The 22,067-nt window shown below is 38.9% G+C and overlaps 2 protein-coding genes and 1 pseudogene across 3 annotated transcripts; all 3 read right to left on the reverse strand.

Moving 5' to 3' along the window:
- Window positions 1-4,115: 4,115 nt before the first annotated feature.
- Window positions 4,116-5,141, reverse strand: LOC131204447 (olfactory receptor-like protein COR6; annotated as a pseudogene).
- A 577-nt stretch (window positions 5,142-5,718) lies between these two features.
- LOC131204627 (olfactory receptor 5AR1-like) lies at window positions 5,719-11,292 on the reverse strand. Of its 2 annotated transcripts, XM_058196084.1 has the most exons (2): window positions 11,283-11,292; window positions 5,719-6,620 (listed from the first exon to the last, which is right to left on the reverse strand). In XM_058196084.1, the coding sequence occupies exon 2, from the start codon at window positions 6,562-6,564 to the stop codon at window positions 5,719-5,721; it is 846 nt and encodes a 281-aa protein (XP_058052067.1). In that variant the 5' UTR covers window positions 6,565-6,620; window positions 11,283-11,292. The 2 variants fall into 2 exon arrangements, with proteins under 2 accessions (XP_058052067.1, XP_058052058.1); XM_058196075.1 differs by lacking the exon at window positions 11,283-11,292 and having other exon boundaries at window positions 5,719-6,630.
- A 3,657-nt stretch (window positions 11,293-14,949) lies between these two features.
- Window positions 14,950-21,532, reverse strand: LOC131204501 (olfactory receptor 5AR1-like). The gene is made up of 2 exons (XM_058195911.1): window positions 20,621-21,532; window positions 14,950-15,198 (listed from the first exon to the last, which is right to left on the reverse strand). The coding sequence occupies exons 1-2, from the start codon at window positions 21,530-21,532 to the stop codon at window positions 14,950-14,952; spliced, it is 1,161 nt and encodes a 386-aa protein (XP_058051894.1).
- Window positions 21,533-22,067: the final 535 nt, after the last annotated feature.

The following is a 22,067-nucleotide window of genomic DNA, read 5'->3' on the forward strand; positions in this document are numbered from 1 at the left end:
AGAAACTACCACACACATAGCAAGAATATTTTTACATACACATGGCAGAACATGTTCTTCAAAACAATGGCTCCTCAGGATTCTCTAGGCAATAATTTCATAGCCAAAGAGAGAAGTTGTCTTTTTTTTTTCCTCATGTCAATATCAAATCTGCTTAAGCAATTTGCATAATCAAATGCATTTGGCACCAGATTATTCACAATCCAAAATGCGATCTCCTATTGTCTATCCTGATTAAATAAAATTCTTAATCTGGGCTACCATCTCAGATTATTATTATTATTATTCCTTCCTTTCTATCATTATTTTGCCTGAACATACATTTTTATAACCCAAAACTCTTGCTTTATTGAAATCTGTTGCAAAGTCATTCTGAATCCGACCGAACACTAGTAAGGTCCCATATTCATATCTATCTAGTGGCGATTAGAACGGCAAAACGTGAGTATTTTTCCGCTCTTATTGCATCGGCAGATAACTGCCCAGCCACCCTGTTTAGGGTAACCTGCTCCCTCTTCCATCAGGGAGCATGGGAGGACCCCTTGCAAGGGCGTGCTGAGGATTTTGGACAATATCTGCACGATAAAGTCGCTCAGATCCGGGATGGTCTGGACTTGGATTGGGTAGATTCAGGCGAGATGATGGAGGTAGATCTTGAGGATGTTATCTGGGAAGAGTTCGATACTGTGGTTTCCGAGGACATGGACAGGATACTGGGGAGGCTGAATGCAACCACATGTTTATTGGACCCGTGTCCCTCCTGGCTGATACTGGCCACCCAGGAGGTTACATGAGGCTGGCTTCAGGGAATTGTCAATGCTTCTTTGATGGAGGGTGTCTTCCCTACCGCCTTGAAAGAGGCGGTGGTGAGGCCTCTCCTCAAGAACCCCTCCCTGGATCCAGCCGTTTTAGCGAACTATCGTCCTGTCTCCAACCTTTGTTTTGTGGCGAAGGTTGTCAAGAGTGTGATGGCGCAACAGGTCCTCCAGTACCTGGATGAAACTGTCTATCTTGACCCGTTTCAGTCCGGCTTCCAGCCTGGGTATAGCACAGAGACGGCATTGGTCGCGTTGGTAGATGATCTCTGAAGGGCTCAGGACATGGGTTATTCCTCTGCTCTGGTCCTATTAGATCTCTCAGCGGCTTTTGATATCATTGACCATGGTATCTTGCTGCAACGGCTGGAGGGTTTAGGAGTGGGGGGCACTGTTTTCTGGTGGTTCTCCTCCTATCTTTCTGACCGGTTGCAGACGGTGTTGGCAGGAGGGCAGAGATCAGCCGTGAGGCGCCTCATGTGTGGCACCCATGGTCGGTTCTCTCACCTCTTCTGTTCAACATCTACATAAAGCCGCTAGGTGAGATCATCCGTGGTTTTGGGGTGCGATGTCATCTGTACGCTGATGATACTCAGCTGTACATTTCCACCCCTAACCACCCCAACGAGGCCATTGAAGTGATGTCCCGGTGTCTGGAGGCCATGCGGGTCTGGATGGGGAAGAACAGGCTTTGACTCAACCCTTCCAAGACTGAGTGGCTGTGGATGCTGGCATCCTGGTACAGCCAGCTGACTCCATCGCTGACTGTTGGGGGCGAGTCATTGGCCCCCATGGAGAGGGTTCGCAATTTAGGCATCCTCATGGATGTACGGCTGTCCTTAGAAGAGCATATGACGGCCGTCACCAGGGGAGCTTTTTATCAGGTTCGCCTGATACGCCAGTTGCGTCCCTTTCTAGACCGGGTTTCCCTATGCACGGTCACTCACGCCCTCGTCACTTCCCGCCTGGACTATTGTAATGCTCTCTACATGGGGCTCCCCTTGAAGAGCACCTGGAGGCTCCAACTGGTCCAGAATGCGGCTGCGCGGGTAATAGAGGGAGTAACTCGAGGCTCCCATGTAACACCTCTCCTGCGCAAGTTGCACTGGCTTCCAGTGGTCTACCGGGTGCAATTCAAGGTGTTGGTTACTACCTTTAAAGCGCTCCATGGCATAGGACCGGGTTATTTACGGGACTGCCTGCTGCTACAAAGAGCCTCCCACCGACCTGTGCGCTCCCATAGGGAGGGTCTCTCCAGGATGCCATCAGTCAAACAATGTCGACTGGCGACTCCCAGGGGGAGGGCCTTCTCTGTGGGGGCTCCTGCCCTCTGGAATGAGCTGCCTCCGGGGATACGTCAACTCCCTGATCTCCGGACCTTTCGACGCGAGCTAAAGACCTTTTTGTTTCATCACGCGGGGCTGGCTTAATGTAGTTTTAATGTGGGTTTTATTATAGTTTTAGTCTGTTTCGGCCTAATAGAGTTAGCTTTTTAAAATGTTTTTAAATTTTTGTGAAATCTATTTTTTATTTGGCTGTAAACTGCCCTGAGTCCTTCGGGAGAAGGGCGGTATATAAATTAAATTAATAAATAAAATAAATAAATAAATAAGTTAGCAGTCACCATCAGTTTTAGAGCTTTGATTAAGGAAGGGAAGCTATCTTCACTCAAACCTCACACTCAAAATCCATCCACCTACATGGATTTGCATACTCTCTTATCTAATTTATTTTATTTTCTAATTCCTTTTTTAAATTAGTTGTTACTTGCTTTTCCTCTATTAGGAACCTTTGGACCAACACTTTGGATTTTATTCAGTCCTTAATGAAAGAAGCTTTAAATATTACTGTTATGAGCCACAATTCAGAGGATGACTCTGACCTTGACTCTGACAATGTTGCTGCAGCTGATCCTGTGTCAGCCTCAGGATCCAATAAACTAGGATTCAGCTGACTCTGATCAACTGCAGGCATCTTCAATCTTGTGGTCTCCTTAGGAGAAGCAACTAACTGGAGCACTTGTGGGTGATCACAAGTTCTCTCCCTGTTACGAGCAATCAGGTGATGAAGCACAATCCCCAAGCTCTAGATCTAGACATCTACAGAGGCAAGCAGAACTATAGTTCTCAATGAGACTCCTCACTTGACAAAGCATGAGTGACTACAGCCAGTTATCAAAAGACAGATTTCGTAGCTGCTTTGGTTGCAGTCTTTGTTAGAGACAACCATTTGGCTTCCCAACTTGTGATTCTTCTTCCTTGATTTTGGAATATTACAAATGGATTAACGATGCAGATGGATTTGAAATAAGACTTCGGAATTAATTATGAGACTCTTTCCCATGGGAACATAGTTTTGTTTTGAGATTTTTTTTAAAAAAATGATAGGATGGGGCCTTGAATGTTGGGTATTAGAGGGGGATTGAAGGAATTAAAAATTACACTCAAAGGAGAATTAAGTATTAAGTAATTAAGTATATCTTGATGTGATGAAATGTAGTCAGAAAGGAGGGCTCTTTCACAGAGAGCAAAGAGACAGTAGAATTTGGGATGTATGGTAGGCAGAATGAGAGCAAGGTTGAATCTTCCTTAGTAATGTATAGAGTATGTCTATAGTTATTACAGATAATTGCTTAAGTCTGTTGATATTCTCATTTTCACCTCCTCAGGATTATAGACCAGATGGTTAAGCATGGGGTTCACAATCAGAATATAAAAGGACATTTGTCTTGGTTCATTCAGAGGTTGTGTTCAGCAGGTTCTGACCAGTTCTAGAGAACCGGTAGTGGAAATTTTGAGTAGTTCGGAGAACCGGTAAATACCTTCTCTGACTGGCCCCGCCCTCATCTATTCTCTGCCTCCTGTCCCAGCTGATCAGGAGGAAATGGGGATTTTACAGTATCCTTCCCCTGCCAAACCCACCAAGCCATGTCCACAGAACCGGTAGTAAAATTTTTTGAATCCCACCACTGTATAAAACATATGTTATTTAAATATAATATAGCACACCAATACAAGTCTGTGTGGCTTGGAAATAGTGCCAAAGGCCACTATTTCAGTTTAACCTTCCCCAGGAGTGGGGTTGGAATGAAGATTTTACAGCATAGGTCTTCAAACTTGGCAGCTTTAAGACTTGTGGACTTCAACTCCCACAATTCTCCAGAATTCTGGGAATTGAAGACCACAAGTCTTAAAGCTGCCAAGTTTGGGAACCCCTGTTTAACAGTATCCTTCCCCTGCCATGCCCACCAAGCCATGCCACACCCACCAAGCCACGCCCACAGAACCGGTAGTAAAATTTTTAAAATCCCACCACTGGGTTCATTGAATAGTTGGATGAGGGCTGGAGGTAGACTATGGTTCTATGGAATATCTGAAAAGCTGTCAAATGAGAAGCACAGGTGAGAAAGGCCTTATGCCTGCAGGGCACATTCTCAGAATTGTAATAAACAGGATAGAGTAATCATAGCTATCCTGCTCACTTCAAAGAAGTGAACATAGGTAAATAGTACAACTTGATTAACATATGTGTCATAGAAGGAGATTGTTAAGTGTGGAAAGATGTTTCGGAACAAGTGATTGATAGGATTTGATGTGCAGAATGGTAATCAGAAAGTAGAGGAAGTGTCTACTACCATATTCATAAGGCTTATACTGTATGCAACAGCAATTATTTGCTGGCAGAGGTTTTTTTGGACTTTATAGCTGAATAGAGAAATGGATTAAAGATGGCCAGTATCTGTCATAGGCCACCAGAGTCAATAAAAGGCACTCTATGTCTACAAGCATGGCATACAAAAACAGCTGTAAAGCAAAGGCACTATAAGAAATCCTTTTAGAATTTTAGGAACAATGGCTGAAGAACAGCAGAAATCAACAAAGGAGAGGCTGCCCAGGAAATATGGGTTTCTGAAGCTGGGATTTGGTGCAAATCAATAGAATCTTTCCAACATTCCCTAATAGCCAGTGACACAAATTGAGAGGACAATCATAAAAAGATTTGTCAAAAGATTGTCTTTGATAAAACATTATCAAAGGCAAGAAGAAGATTTTTTGGCTTCTCAATAATCCAAAGGACCAGGGCCACATTTTTATTACATTAATCTAAATCAGGGGTGTCAAACTCACGTCATCATGCAACGTATCAGGACTTTCCCCCCTTTTGCTAAACCAGACATGAGCGTGGCCAGCACATGATGCATCCGGCTCATGGGCTGGGAGTTTGACAGCCTTGATCTTAAATGATTGATTAATCTGCATTAAGCAAAAATACAAGGTGGGACAGTGTGTACAAATATTCTAATATTTACTTCTTTTGCTGAGGCATTGCTTGTGAGAACTCATATTAATGCTTTGTGCTAGTGGTGTGATCATTTCTACAAAAATCTATGTTGGATTGAACGTTAAAAATATTATGTAAATTTTGAGTTACTGTAGAATGATTGTAAATGCTTGGTTCTTATCACTCCTACTGGAGGGCCTGGTGGCTTAATAGTTTATTAATAAGCACTTAGAGGCTTTTTTGCTACAAATTAATTTTAGCCAGAGGTATTAGCATATTTGGGCTTTTGCCTGCTAGAAGTAGCATTTCTTTAACACCTATCAGCAAGAGCTAGAGGGGTCGACTACAAACTTTCCCAAGGTTGACCACAAATGTTTTCTACATGAACTAGCTGACAGGTTGTGGCTTTCACACTTGGCTAAGACACATTATACCTGTATTGTTATTTCCACCCAATTTCCTCTATTTTTTTTAAAGTGGTAGACATTATTAAGTTGCCTTTAAATTTGTCTAAAGCCATACCCTTCACATATCCCCAATCTGATTTTGCCATTTCTTCTAGATAGATCTTCTGTATATACCCCCTCAAATGGCCACCCTTTCAAGTCATTGTAAAACAAACTCATATATGGCCAAGAGATTTTGATATAGCATCTTTCACCTCCTTATTCCTCAGGCTGTAGATCAAAGGATTGAGCATGGGGATCAATGAGGCCCATTTGTCTTGGTCCATGGAATAGCTAGAGCTGGGCCTAAAGTACATGAAGAGTATTGTCCCATGGTATATCCCAACAACTGTCAGGTGAGAAGCACAGGTGGAAAATGCTTTATGCCTACCCTCAGCGGAGCGCATTCTCAAGATTGTAGCCAAAATGTAAATATAGGATACAAAAATCATTCCAATGCTGCTTGCTTCAACAAAGCCAACAAAGGTAAATAACACAATCTCACTAATATATGTGTCAGAACAGGAGAGCATTAGAAGTGTAGGCTCATCACAGAAGAAGTGATTGATAACATTGGAGCTACAGAAAGATAGCCGGAATGTAGAGGAAGTTTGTATCACTGAATCTAGCAGGCCAGTAAAGTATGCAATAGTGACCATTTGCTGGCAGGCCTTTTTGGACATTACAGTTGGATAGAGGAGTGGATTGCAGATGGCTACATACCTGTCATAGGCCATCACAGCTAACAAAAGGCATTCTACATCTGCAAGGATAGCAAATACAAAGAGCTGCGTAACACAGCCACTGTAAGAAACCCTTTTACTTTCACTTAATAAGTCAATTAGCATTTTAGGAGCAATGGTTGAGGCACAGCAGAGATCAACAAAAGAGAGGTTGCCTAGGAAGTAATACATAGGTTTGTGAAGTTGAGATTTAGTGCAAATCAACAGAATCATCCCCAGATTCCCTAATACAGTGATGACATAAACAAATAGGAAGACCGTAAAAAGAACAAGTTGCATTTTGGGATTGTCTGTGAATCCCTGAAGAATGAATTCAGAAAAGGCAGAACCATTTCCTTTATCCATGATTTCCTGAGTAGATGGATTGGTTCAGGTGATTTGCTGATCCTGAAATGTCTTTCTGATCCCTTGTTAGGAAAAAGAAAATGATATTACTTAGAGTTTCATCCTTGTTCCTATCTTCATGCAACAAGAATCTGGATTTTTTTCAAGAGGGATTGGGACCACATTACTGACTTAACTCAGTATACAACGTATTTACTAAGTGGAATCTGTTTATTATGCAAAAATGTAATCTTTGAAAATATGTATTTTCAAATTTCAAGTTTCACCAGCCATTAAAAGAGTCTTGCTTTCCACTGCTCTCAACATTCTATCAACATGGAATTTCATGTCCTTTTATGGTGCAATAGAACATTTGTTTGCTTTTCCATAACTTTTTCCTTCATATTTAGCAAGTGATATATTTTGCTGTACTTAGGGTGTCTCTTGCTTACATTCATTGCTGATCCTTTTTTTATGTGGAGCCAAATAATATAGAAGGTAGAGATATTCAATTAAGCAGCTTCAAAGGTGCTTTTTTCAAAAGGAAACTGGACTATTTTTTTCTTGAAGAAGAAGATGTTTCACTTCTCATCCAAGAACCTTATCAGTTCTGAAAAGATTGTGGGAGGGGGGCAGATGGAAGGATTAGATCTGACAGGATTGGTGGGGAGATGGAAGGATCATATTGTTATCATAGGTGGTGTCATATCCACCTGTTGAGAGAGAGAACTGTTCAATTTTAACATATGTGGGTTCTTTTACCCCTCTTTCTAACCAATGGTCTTCTCTATCCAGAACGTGGATATGGAGGACTATTGTAGTAGACAGGAGATAGGACACCACCTTTTTCCTGTCTATAACACAGTCATTTCAGCAATTTTAAAAAGATTCCACCCTCATTTGCACTCTGATTCAGGTGAACCTGGGGGCACAAATAAACCCCCAAGAGACTCAGGGGCTCTCAATAAGAATGCTAATGACCAGATGACTGCAAAGAAATATGATTTTTCCTCATCCCCATCTTGTCAGAACTAATCCTATCATCCACCCCACCATCCTGTCAGAATTGATGAAGCTTCTTGGATGAGATGCGAAACATTTCTTCCTCAAGCAAAAACATAATCCAGTTGCCTTTTGAGAAAAGCACCTTTGAGATAACCATGCCCTGATGACTGAGAATCTCCATAGATGATTAACTGTTTATTAACCTTTGTCTAGTCAGTCTTTCTCTGCTCAATTCACCTTATAGGGTTGTTTTTGTGGGGAAAGTAGAAGGATGGTGTGTTGGATATGTTTGCCACCTTGAGTTATTGGTAAAAATAATAAAGGCAGGATATAAATATACAAATAAATAAATAATTTTTAGACCAGTATTTCAAGGATATCAACTTGAAATATCAATCAATATTTCAAGTTTGACAATATCATTTCTAGAGACATCATAAAAGGCAGAAGTTCAACTTCTGCAAAGTGATGCCTCCAAATATTCTCTGACATCTCTCCATGATCAGCGATGTAAAAAGACTGAAAGAGCAGGCGCCCCAAGAGGGTTGCATTCTCCTGAAGTCTCTGCTAGTATGAATCATCCATCATAATAACCAATGGCTCTATGTGTCAAATATGTGCATGATGCCTGTTCAAAATAATTGTTTTTATTTATGAAGCCTTGAAGCAATAAAAACCCCTCTATCTGTTTGGTTAAATATCAAATGCTTTGGCTGAGATTATTCTTAATGAAGAACCTCACAACACCTCCTCTAAAGAGGCAAGATGGAAAAAAAGGTATTTGTGGTCTGATTGATTGTTGTCAAGCAGAAGCCCTTAGACATTCTTATACACCAAGCTGGAGGAAGATAAAACCTTACGCACTTTCTGAGGAGTAAAGTAATCACACTTATTGAAACAGATAGCAAAATGGATACCCTAGGTATAATGTTCCCTCCAAAGACATCATGTCTGCCATAAATATGAGTTTTCTTCTCCACAAAGACTCTCCAAAGTTCTCATGATGGAGTTTAGATGGCTTGGATGGAAATCCTGGGAAATCCTATAGAGCTCCCAATTCACTCCATAGACAACAAGGCAGGAAGCATATCTCTTCCATTTTTCATGACAATGGTCCAAGCAATTTCCTGCCATTCTTTGATACATTTTCCTAATTTTACTTTTAATTGATGTCTTATTCTTATTTATGTGGATCTTAAATTAGAAAGATCCAAATTAATTAGATCAAATTAAACTTAGTAAAGCTTGGATCAAACATTCGAGAAGAAAGAATTTCTTAAGATGAAGATGAGTCGGCCTTGTTAAAGAATCTTTCTGATACTAGTCATTTGATCTGCATTCTATTTTTTTCAGGCTTTCTCTACATTAGGGGACTCTATTGAAGGGATCCTTGCAACGATTGCATTTCTTTTCTTCCCACAGCAAAATGATCTATCTGCAATTAAGTCTTAAGAAGGATTTAACATCTTAAAAGTACAAATCATTCTAAATCCATTGAAACTCTAACATTCAGTTTGTCTCTGACTTTAGTACAGTTTATAAACTTCTCAGTAATATTTCCTAAATGGATTGTTATTAATATAAGTTCAACATTTGTATAAAATCTTATTGTGAATTAGCAAACATACCTAGAGTAGAATCAGTTGCTTTTTTGCTTTTACAAAACTTGTATATAGGGGCAGAGATCTTAAATCTCTTTTCATATCACTTGGGATATTATCCCTTATGTACTTCAATACCTCAGATCACCGAGATAAGTGATTGCATTTTCATACTTTGTTGTGATAGTTTTAATTGGAGTCTATAGTTAAGTAGATAATACCTTGAATCCCAAGCTACAACTCAACAATTCTCAGGCCCAAGAACAACATTGAACAATCCACCCAAAGTTTAGTTCTTTATTTGCTGAAACCACATAGACAGAATCTTGAGAGTGAAACCCTTTCCCACTCTAACTCTAACCGATATACCCTGGGAAATTTTTTAACCAATATGCTCTGGCATATTTCCTTTTCTAATTACTTTTGGAAATTCTATGGAATGGCTATCCTAATTCTTTTTCTCGTTCTCTGATCTAGCTTTAGGCTGTGTTGACTCTTGTCTCATCCCCACCATGTGTTTTTGGGAAACTGTGGCCCATTACACTACCTCCCCCTTCATAGATACAATACATCACACCAATATACAACTCAAATATGTTTGGCTGCTCATAAACAGAGGAACAACATATCCTGCCTACTAAACACTGGGAACAAAATACCTTGTCTGCTGCTATATATATCTCGAGCCTAGCACTTGCTAGGATTGTGGTGGTCTTCCAGAGAAGAAATGTGAACCATAATAATAATAATAATAATAATAATAATAATAATAATAATAATAATAATAATAATAATAATAATAATAATAATAATAATAATAATAATATTCTAATTTGTATGCCGCCCTTCTCCTGAAGGACTCAGGGCAGTGAACAGCCAAATAAAAACAACAATCAAATACACACAATACAGATAAAACAGTAGCTAAAAAACTTATTCAAATTTGGCCCAAATTTAAAATACATTTAAAATCCTAAAAAAACTAATTAAAAATTAAAAAACCCATAAAAAACATCTAAAAATTCTATGCCAGTCCTGCGTGGAAAAATAGGTACGTCTTAAGCTCGCGGCGAAAGGTCCGAAGGTCAGGAAGTTGTCGAAGTCCAGGGGGAAGTTTGTTCCATAGGGTAGGAGCCCCCACAGAGAAGGTCCTTCCCCTGGGGGCTGCCAGCTGACATTGCTTGGCTGACGGCACCCTAAGGAGTCCCTCTCCATGAGAACGCATTAGTAGAGCATTAGTAGAACCATTAGTAGAGCTGATTACTGTGGCGGATTGAAGAGGAGGCAAGCAGCCCAGCTGTTTGCTAGTTTCCTTCTGGACAAGTGGAGAACTTGAGAACATCACAAATGCTTCAGATAGTTGCTCCTCATAAGGACCACAGTCACCCTCAGTTTTAGACCTCTGGAAGATGACAGAAACCCATCTTCATTCAAACTGTGGTCTACACCTACACGGACTTGCATACTTTCTTTTCTAATTACTCTTGCAATTTCCTTTCCTAATTACTTTTGGAAGTTGCTTGTTAATTGCTTTTCAGCTATTAATCTTTGGATCAACAAATTTTATGGCACTGTGTGAATTTTGTTCTGTCTCTGGTGAAAGAAGTTTTAAATGCAAGTGTTATGAACCACAGTTCAGAATGTGACTCCGACCTTGAATCGGGCAGTGTTGCTACAGCTGACCCTGTGTTTTAGGACTATCAGCCTCAAGAAGACTCAAGATTGTATCATTGAGATGCAATGACTAAAATATAAGAAAAAAACTAGCCTTATTAGTTTCTGCTAATTGTAGAGATCTATAGCAAATTCATAAAAAATATTCATTATTCCATGACAGAACTTTCTTTAGTATTGTGAATAGTGGTATCTAGTCAGTGCTGTTTCTCAAAAGTCTGGTGCTCTCCATAATGATAGGGAAAGGCATAGTTTAGTTTTTTCAGGAGTTCTTGAATAGATTCCTACATAAACCATTGCTATATAAAGAAAATTAACCGGATGCTCGGTGATCGATATAGCTTGAGGGTATGTATGTTGTATCTTGCAAAGGCTTGTGAGAATCACTATAACCATTTTTCAAAGAATTAAACCCAGGTCTATCTCAAGAAGTGAAAGATGGTTCAAGTTATTCCTAGGTTTGTGTGACCTGTTGAAGGAGACACAGCAAAACTATCAAGGCAGCATATGCCTTTTAGGACTTACTAGATTGGCTGAGAATGGAGGATATAAGAGTTTCCCCCAGTGGAGATCTGCTGAGCTCTAGCTAATTTATAAGGTCCCCCTCCCTTCATGTCACCCTTAGATCAGAGGGATGTGCATTCAGCCCTGGAGTGATAGAGCCTAGGTATAAAAAACTCCCAAAGTTTCCCATATGAGGAGATTAGAATCAGTTTATACAAGGTATTGGTTCAGAAAGTATACAATTTTATTAATTAGGAACTTATAAAGTTTTCCTTTACCCAGAGGAACATATGTAAACTTTGTATCTCCAAAGATGGTTAGGAAAGTTCTCCTATGAAATTTTGGAAAAAAACCTCACACCCCTGGTCTGATTTGGCAGCACAGAAGTAGATGAATCGCTCTTGTCCCTTGGCATAAGACCAATGGAACAGGCAAATTGCATCCTAAATGGCCAGCTACAATATATTAGCATACTTTTATTAGTTTTATTGACCATGTTGCATCAAATTAAGTTATAGAAATATAATGATGATGATGGCCACCCATATACTAAAGATAGTAGTATTGTTGGCCTTTATGGGAACAAAACCGTGAGCTCATTAGCATTGCCACTTTTGAATGGAAGTGTGCCAAGTGTCTTCCTGAATCTATTCCTAATGTTTCTATAACATATTTCTCTTTTGTTAACATCTCCATGATGGACTTTGCCCTTGTCATGGCCATTGTGGCTTAACTCTGAGTGCCATTCTTACTGGCTATTTTGAAACTCCATTCTTGCCTAAGATCACTGGTCAGGACTGCTGGCTGCTTCTAATTAAAAATGGAGTTCCCAGAAGATGTAGGACAGGGGTGTCAAAGTCAATTTCACTGAGGGCCGCATTAGGGTTCTGTTTGACCTCGAGGGGCCAGGGTGGGCATCACCAGGGTGGGCATGGCCAGTTCAACATCACTCATATCGAGGGGCCTGTGGTGGCTTGAGCGCTTTGCCAGTGAAAACGGGCTCCCAAGCTCTGTTTTCAGCTGCGATGGCCTCCTGCAACTCTTTGCCAGTGAAAACAGAGCTCAGGAGGGCCACTGACAGCCCTCCTGAGCTCCATTTTTACTAGCAGAGGCACTGCTGTCCAGTCCTTCACTGTTTCCAGGGTGGCCGCACAGGCCAGATCTAAGTACCGCACAGGCCGGATCCGCCCCCAGGGCCTTCAGTTTGACACCCCTGATGTAAGAGGTTCTGAAGTGAAATAATGAAGAGATCTGTAATAATTCTGGTAACAGATTTATTTCTAATTCATTACTTGTTTTATTTAAATTTATTGGCTACCCAGCTCTAGTGGAGATCTGAATAAAGCAAACATAACAAAGACTGATCATAATAAGACCATAAGAAGATCAAATATCTGTAACTTTTCAGTGCAGTCAAACAGAAGCCTATAAGGAGATTATATGTAGCATAAGAAAAAAATTATATTGTGGTCTTCATCAGACGATGTTGAGGCTTATATGGGGGTGGGGATAGAGGAAAAGGGGGTGCTAAGGGCTAAAATTCTCAAATAACTCTTTCTCTGCCAAAGTTCCCAAAACACTTTTGTGATCCTGTCTCCTTGGTTTCTTTTTCCAATGTAAAATGCTCCAATCTTTTTGTTGCCTTGAATATTTAATATGTTTTTCCTATTTGTATCTCAGTTTTTAATACAGCCCTATCAACTGCTGCAACTTGTAGAGTTCTATAGCAATTTTATAGAAATCAATTCATTATTCCAGCTCAGGATTTCTTATGCTTTGTAAATTATAAAAATTATCCTACATTAAAGGGGGGAAACTCAGATTTTAAAAAATATTTGATTTTATTTATTTTGATTGGATACGCTTTAATAAAACTCTTCAGATCAGTATCCTTTCCGTATATGTTGGACTCCAAATTTCATGCCTGGTAATCGATATTGCCGTAGAGTAGACTGGACAAGGCTAACTGAACAGATAATCTTTTTTTCCACAGAAAGAATATGAGTATTTTAACATAAAGATGAATAGTATGGTTAAATGTAAAATCTGACTGAAATATTTGGTTTATTACATGTTAAACAACTTGCAACATGACAAATCCAGAAACTTTTAATTTACTTGTGTAGAACTCTGAATGCTTATATAGGCTTTCAGCCTTGAGCTTTCTACAATCAAAAATTATGCAGGGTTTTAATCCTGTGATTTACAGTTAAAGCCATCTTGCTTTAAGAAACTAGGAACCCTCATTTTGTGGACTCCTGTTATGTTACCATTGTTGGTGGCTGAAAAGCCTGGGAAGTGGCTAAGAGCCAGAAGTGCAAAGTTTATCTGATTAAACTGAAAAAGTGGTTCAGGAGGATTGTTAGTTAAGTCTACTATGTTAAGTAAGTTATGATCATTATTGAGATAATATTCAGAAGTATAAAAGGTCACAGAACATTTCAATACAATGTATTTCTTTTACCCAGTGATGACTGTATGACTGTATGACAGATGACTGTATGACTGTAACTTTTTGTTGCTATCATTAAGGGTTAAATTGCAATCTATGATTATTATTTGTGTTGTAAATGTTGAACCTTTGATGTATTTTTTTTATTTTTCTTTTTCTTTTATGTACACTGAGAGCATATGTACCAAAACAAATTCCTTGTGTGTACAATCACACTTGGCCAATAAAATTCTATTCTATTCTATTCTATTCTATTCTATTCTATTCTATTCTATTCTATTCTATTCTATTCTATTCTATTCTATTCTATTCTATTCTATTATTTCTCTTTAGAAGGGTAGGAGGTTATTACTGAATGAAACTGTCCCTTACATTTATTTGGGCTTCCTGCCTTTAAAAGTCCATACATTGCCCACTGATTTTATCACAGCATCTTTCACCTCCTTGTTCCTCAGGCTGTAGATCAAAGGGTTGAGCATGGGGATCACGACCGTGTAGAACATAGAGGCCCATTTGTCTTGGTCCATGGAGTAGCTGGAGGTGGGCCGGATGTACATGAAGACTATGGTCCCGTGGAATATCCCAACAGCTGTCAGATGAGAAGCACAGGTGGAAAATGCCTTGCGCCTGCCCTCAGCGGAGTGCATTCTTAGGATTGTAACCACAATATAAACATAGGATATAAGACTCATACAAATGCTGCATGCTTCAATGAAGCCATCAATGATAAGCAGCACAAGCTCATTAACATAGGTGTCAGAACAGGAGAGTACAAATAGTGGAGGCATATCACAAAATAATTGTTTTTATTTATGAAGCCTTGAAGCAATAAAAACCCCTCTATCTGTTTGGTTAAATATCAAATGCTTTGGCTGAGATTATTCTTAATGAAGAACCTCACAACACCTCCTCTAAAGAGGCAAGATGGAAAAAAAGGTATTTGTGGTCTGATTGATTGTTGTCAAGCAGAAGCCCTTAGACATTCTTATACACCAAGCTGGAGGAAGATAAAACCTTACGCACTTTCTGAGGAGTAAAGTAATCACACTTATTGAAACAGATAGCAAAATGGATACCCTAGGTATAATGTTCCCTCCAAAGACATCATGTCTGCCATAAATATGAGTTTTCTTCTCCACAAAGACTCTCCAAAGTTCTCATGATGGAGTTTAGATGGCTTGGATGGAAATCCTGGGAAATCCTATAGAGCTCCCAATTCACTCCATAGACAACAAGGCAGGAAGCATATCTCTTCCATTTTTCATGACAATGGTCCAAGCAATTTCCTGCCATTCTTTGATACATTTTCCTAATTTTACTTTTAATTGATGTCTTATTCTTATTTATGTGGATCTTAAATTAGAAAGATCCAAATTAATTAGATCAAATTAAACTTAGTAATGTTTAGATCAGACATTAAGGAAGAAATAATTCCTTAAGGTGACGATGAGTCAGTCTTGTTAAACAAATCTTTCTGATACTAGTCATTTGATCTGCATTCTATTTTTTTCAGGCTTTCTCTACATTAGGGGACTCTATTGAAGGGATCCTTGCAACGATTGCATTTCTTTTCTTCCCACAGCAAAATGATCTATCTGCAATTAAGTCTTAAGAAGGATTTAACATCTTAAAAGTACAAATCATTCTAAATCCATTGAAACTCTAACATTCAGTTTGTCTCTGACTTTAGTACAGTTTATAAACTTCTCAGTAATATTTCCTAAATGGATTGTTATTAATATAAGTTCAACATTTGTATAAAATCTTATTGTGAATTAGCAAATGTACCTGGACTTGAATCAGTGACTTCTTTGCTCTTGCAAAGCTGTAAATAGGGGCAGAAATTTTAAATCTCTTTTCATATCACTTGGGATATTATCCCTTATGTACTTCAATAACCCAGATCCTGGAGATAAATGGTTGCATTTTCATGCTTCGTTGTGATAGTTTTAATTGGACACTATTGTTAACTAAATGATACCTTGAGTCCCAAGCTACAACTCAACAATTTTCAGGCCCAAGAACAACATTGAACAATCCACCCAAAGTTTAGTTCTTTATTTGCTGAAACCACATAGACAGAATCTTGAGAGTGAAACCCTTTCCCACTCTAATTCTAACCGATATACCCTGGGAAATTTTTTAACCAATATGCTCTGGCATATTTCCTTTTCTAATTACTTTTGGAAATTCTATGGAATGGCTATCCTAATTCTTTTTCTCGTTCTCTGATCTAGCTTTAGGCTGTGTTGACTCTTGTCTCATCCCCACCATGTGTTTTTGGGAAACTGTGGCCCATTACACTACCTCCCCCTTCATAGATACAATACATCACACCAATATACAACTCAAACATGTTTGGCTGCTCATAAACAGAGGAACAACATATCCTGCCTACTAAACACTGGGAACAAAATACCTTGTCTGCTGCTATATATATCTCGAGCCTAGCATTTGCTAGGATTGTGGTGGTCTTCCAGAGAAGAAATGTGAACCATAGTAATAATAATAATAATAATAATAATAATAATAATAATAATAATAATAATAATAATAATAATAATTAATAATAATATTCTAATTTGTATGCCGCCCTTCTCCCGAAGGACTCAGGGCAGTGAACAGCCAAATAAAAACAACAATCAGAGTACATACAATATAAATAAAACAATAACTAAAAAACTTATTCAAAATTTGGCCCAAAATTTAAAACATATTTAAAACCCTAAAAACAAATTAAAAATTAAAACCCATAAAAACATTTAAAAATTCTATGCCAGTCCTGCGCGGAAAAATAGGTACGTCTTAAGCTCACGGCGAAAGGTACGAAGGTCAGGAAGCTGTTGGAGTCCAGGGGGAAGTTTGTTCCATAGGGTAGGAGCCCCCACAGAGAAGGCCCTTCCCCTGGGGGCCGCCAGCTGACATTGCTTGGCTGACGGCACCCTAAGGAGTCCCTCTCTATGAGAACGCATTAGTAGAGCATTAGTAGAACCATTAGTAGAGCTGATTACTGTGGCGGATTGAAGAGGAGGCAAGCAGCCCAGCTGTTTGCTAGTTTCCTTCTGGACAAGTGGAGAACTTGAGAACATCACAAATGCTTCAGATAGTTGCTCCTCATAAGGACCACAGTCACCCTCAGTTTTAGACCTCTGGAAGATGACAGAAACCCATCTTCATTCAAACTGTGGTCTACACCTACACGGACTTGCATACTTTCTTTTCTAATTACTCTTGCAATTTCCTTTCCTAATTACTTTTGGAAGTTGCTTGTTAATTGCTTTTCAGCTATTAATCTTTGGATCAACAATTTTATGGCACTGTGTGAATTTTGTTCTGTCTCTGGTGAAAGAAGTTTTAAATGCAAGTGTTATGAACCACAGTTCAGAATGTGACTCCGACCTTGAATCGGGCAGTGTTGCTACAGCTGACCCTGTGTTTTAGGACTATCAGCCTCAAGAAGACTCAAGATTGTATCATTGAGATGCAATGACTAAAATATAAGAAAAAAACTAGCCTTATTAGTTTCTGCTAATTGTAGAGATCTATAGCAAATTCATAAAAAATATTCATTATTCCATGACAGAACTTTCTTTAGTATTGTGAATAGTGGTATCTAGTCAGTGCTGTTTCTCAAAAGTCTGGTGCTCTCCATAATGATAGGGAAAGGCATAGTTTAGTTTTTTCAGGAGTTCTTGAATAGATTCCTACATAAACCATTGCTATATAAAGAAAATTAACTGGATGCTCGGTGATCGATATAGCTTGAGGGTATGTATGTTGTATCTTGCAAAGGCTTGTGAGAATCACTATAACCATTTTTCAAAGAATTAAACCCAGGTCTATCTCAAGAAGTGAAAGATGGTTCAAGTTATTCCTAGCTTTGTGTGACCTGTTGAAGGAGACACAGCAAAGCTATCAAGGCAGCATATGCCTTTTAGGACTTACTAGATTGGCTGAGAATGGAGGATATAAGAGTTTCCCTCAGTGGAGATCTGCTGAGCTCTAGTGTTTTCTAGCTAATTTATAAGGTCCCCCTCCCTTCATGTCACCCTTAGATCAGAGGGATGTGCATTCAGCCCTGGAGTGATAGAGCCTAGGTATAAAAAACTCCCAAAGTTTCCCATGTGAGGAGATTAGAATCAGTTTATACAAGGTATTGGTTCAGAAAGTATACAATTTTATTAATCAGTAACTTATAAAGTTTTCCTTTACCCAGAGGAACATATGTAAACTTTGTATCTCCAAAGATGGTTAGGAAAGTTCTCCTATGAAATTTTGGAAAAAAACCCCACACCCCTGGTCTGATTTGGCAGCACAGAAGTAGATGAATCTCTCTTGTCCCTTGGCATAAGACCAATGGAACAGGCAAATTGCATCCTAAATGGCCAGCTACAATATATTAACATACTTTTATTAGTTTTATTGACCATGTTGCATCAAATTAAGTTATAGAAATATAATGATGATGATGGCCACCCATATACTAAAGATAGTAGTATTGTTGGCCTTTATGGGAACAAAACCGTGAGCTTATTAGCATTGCCACTTTTGAATGGAAGTGTGCCAAGTGTCTTCCTGAATCTATTCCTAATGTTTCTATAACATATTTCTCTCTTGTTAACATCTCCATGATGGACTTTGCCCTTGTCATGGCCATTGTGGCTTAACTCTGAGTGCGATTCTTACTGGCTATTTTGAAACTCCATTCTTGCCTAAGATCACTGGTCAGGACTGCTGGCTGCTTCTAATTAAAAATGGAGTTCCCAGAAAATGTAGGACAGGGGTGTCAAAGTCAATTTCACTGAGGGCCGCATTAGGGTTCTGTTTGACCTCGGGGGGCCAGGGTGGGCATCACCAGGGTGGGCATGGCCAGTTCAACATCGCTCATATCGAGGGGCCTGTGGTGGCTTGAGCGCTTTGCCAGTGAAAACGGGCTCCCAAGCTCTGTTTTCAGCTGCGATGGCCTCCTGCAACTCTTTGCCAGTGAAAACAGAGCTCGGGAGGGCCACTGACAGCCCTCCTCAGCTCCATTTTTACTAGCAGAGGCACTGCTGGCCAGTCCTTCACTGTTTCCAGGGTGGCCCCACAGGCCAGATCTAAGTACCGCGCAGGCCGGATCCGCCCCCAGGGCCTTCAGTTTGACACCCCTGATGTAGGAGGTTCTGAAGTGAAATAATGAAGAGATCTGTAATAATTCTGATAACAGATTTATTTCTAATTCATTACTTGTTTTATTTAAATTTATTGGCTACCCAGCTCTAGTGGAGATCTGAATAAAGCAAGCATAACAAAGACTGATCATAATAAGACCATAAGAAGATCAAATATCTGTAACTTTTCAGTGCAGTCAAACAGAAGCCTATAAGGAGATTATATGTAGTATAAGAAAAAAATTGTATTGTGGTCTTCATCAGACGATGTTGAGGCTTATATGGGGGTGGGGATAGGGGAAAAGGGGGTGCTAAGGGCTAAAATTCTCAAATAACTCTTTCTCTGCCAAAGTTCCCAAAACACTTTTGTGATCCTGTCTCCTTGGTTTCTTTTTCCAATGTAAAATGCTCCAATCTTTTTGTTGCCTTGAATATTTAATATGTTTTTCCTATTTGTATCTCAGTTTTTAATACAGCCCTATCAACTGCTGCAACTTGTAGAGTTCTATAGCAATTTTATAGAAATCAATTCATTATTCCAGCTCAGGATTTCTTATGCTTTGTAAATTATAAAAATTATCCTACATTAAAGGGGGGAAACTCAGATTTTAAAAAATATTTGATTTTATTTATTTTGATTGGATACGCTTTAATAAAACTCTTCAGATCAGTATCCTTTCCGTATATGTTGGACTCCAAATTTCATGCCTGGTAATCGATATTGCCGTAGAGTAGACTGGACAAGGCTAACTGAACAGATAATCTTTTTTTCCACAGAAAGAATATGAGTATTTTAAACATAAAGATGAATAGTATGGTTAAATGTAAAATCTGACTGAAATATTTGGTTTATTACATGTTAAACAACTTGCAACATGACAAATCCAGAAACTTTTAATTTACTTGTGTAGAACTCTGAATGCTTATATAGGCTTTCAGCCTTGAGCTTTCTACAATCAAAAATTATGCAGGGTTTTAATCCTGTGATTTACAGTTAAAGCCATCTTGCTTTAAGAAACTAGGAACCCTCATTTTGTGGACTCCTGTTATGTTACCATTGTTGGTGGCTGAAAAGCCTGGGAAGTGGCTAAGAGCCAGAAGTGCAAAGTTTATCTGATTAAACTGAAAAAGTGGTTCAGGAGGATTGTTAGTTAAGTCTACTATGTTAAGTAAGTTATGATCATTATTGAGATAATATTCAGAAGTATAAAAGGTCACAGAACATTTCAATACAATGTATTTCTTTTACCCAGTGATGACTGTATGACTGTAACTTTTTGTTGCTATCATTAAATTGCAACCTATGATTATCATTTGTGTTGTAAATGTTGAACCTTTGATGTATTTTTTTTCTTTTTTCTTTTTCTTTTTCTTTTATGTACACTGAGAGCATATGTACCAAAACAAATTCCTTGTGTGTACAATCACACTTGGCCAATAAAATTCTATTCTATTCTATTCTATTCTATTCTATTCTATTCTATTCTATTCTATTCTATTCTATTCTATTCTATTCTATTCTATTCTATTATTTCTCTTTAGAAGGGTAGGAGGTTATTACTGAATGAAACTGTCCCTTACATTTATTTGGGCTTCCTGCCTTTAAAAGTCCATACATTGCCCACTGATTTTATCACAGCATCTTTCACCTCCTTGTTCCTCAGGCTGTAGATCAACGGGTTGAGCATGGGGATCACGACCGTGTAGAACATAGAGGCCCATTTGTCTTGGTCCATGGAGTAGCTGGAGGTGGGCCGGATGTACATGAAGACTATGGTCCCGTGGAATATCCCAACAGCTGTCAGATGAGAAGCACAGGTGGAAAATGCCTTGCGCCTGCCCTCAGCGGAGTGCATTCTTAGGATTGTAACCACAATATAAACATAGGATATAAGACTCATACAAATGCTGCATGCTTCAATGAAGCCATCAATGATAAGCAGCACAAGCTCATTAACATAGGTGTCAGAACAGGAGAGTACAAATAGTGGAGGCATATCACAAAAGAAATGATTAATAAGATTTGACCTGCAGAATGTGAGTAGGAATGTAGAGGAAGTGTATATTATTGTATCCATTAAACCTATGCAATATGCAAAAGCAATCAATTGTTGGCAGAGCATTTTGGACATTGCTGCTGAATAGAGAAGTGGATTACAGATGGCCACATACCTGTCGTAGGCCATCACAGCCAACAAAACACATTCTATGTCTACAAAAAACACATAGAAAAAGAGCTGTGTAGCACAGGCATTGTAGGAAATCCTTTTACTTTCACTTAATAAATCAATCAGCATTCTAGGAGCAATGGTTGAGGAACAGCAGAGATCAACAAAGGAGAGGTTGCCCAGAAAGTAATACATGGGTTTATGAAGTTGCGTGTTAGTGCATATCAGTAGAATCATCCCAACATTCCCTAATACAGCAGTGAGATAAATGGAGAGGAAGATAAAAAAAAGAACAAGTTGCATTTTGGGATTGTCTGTGAATCCCTGAAGAATGAATTCGGTAATGACAGAATCATTTCCTTTATCCATGATCTTTCACAATGGGTGCTGGGTTCAGAATATTAGATGAATATGAAATGTCTTTTTTTTAAAAATCTATCAAAGGAAGGAAAGAAGATTTGCTTTCTTTAGAGTTCCATCTATCTTGGTTTCTCTATAAAAAATGACCATTGAGGACCAGGATCACATTTCTACAGTATTCATCTAAATCAGGAGTGTCCAACTGGGGCCCAGGGACCACATGCGGCCCAGGACAGCTAGTAATGCAGCCCTACGAAACCCCCCAAATAAAGGAGGTTTGTTATTTATATACATTAACTACATTATACATCTTATATGCAGTTCAAGACAATTCCTCTTCACTCAGTGTGGCCCAGAGAAGCTAAAACATTGGACACGTCTAAATGTTTGTTAAATTTGCACTAAACAAAAATACAAGGCAGGGCAGCGTGTACAGCTATTCTAATATTTATTTCATTTGCTGGGGCATTGTATGTGAGAATTCATATTAATACTCTGTGCCAGTTGTGTGACTATTTTTATAAAAACGTATGATGGAATGAAT

The sequence above is a fragment of the Ahaetulla prasina genome, chromosome 1, assembly GCF_028640845.1.
Source record: "Ahaetulla prasina isolate Xishuangbanna chromosome 1, ASM2864084v1, whole genome shotgun sequence".
In the NCBI taxonomy this organism is placed as follows: domain Eukaryota; kingdom Metazoa; phylum Chordata; class Lepidosauria; order Squamata; family Colubridae; genus Ahaetulla; species Ahaetulla prasina.

Excerpts from the sequence above, each read along its gene's own strand:
- LOC131204627 (XM_058196075.1), bottom strand. The coding sequence starts at position 6,630 with ATGGATAAAGGAAATGGTTCTGCCTTTTCTGAATTCATTCTTCAGGGA.
- LOC131204501 (XM_058195911.1), bottom strand. The coding sequence starts at position 21,532 with ATGGATAAAGGAAATGATTCTGTCATTACCGAATTCATTCTTCAGGGA. Across the intron at positions 15,199-20,620 it reads AAGATGCTGTGATAAAATCA|ATCCACATAAATAAGAATAA; the intron begins GTGGGCAATGTA and ends TTCTAATTTAAG.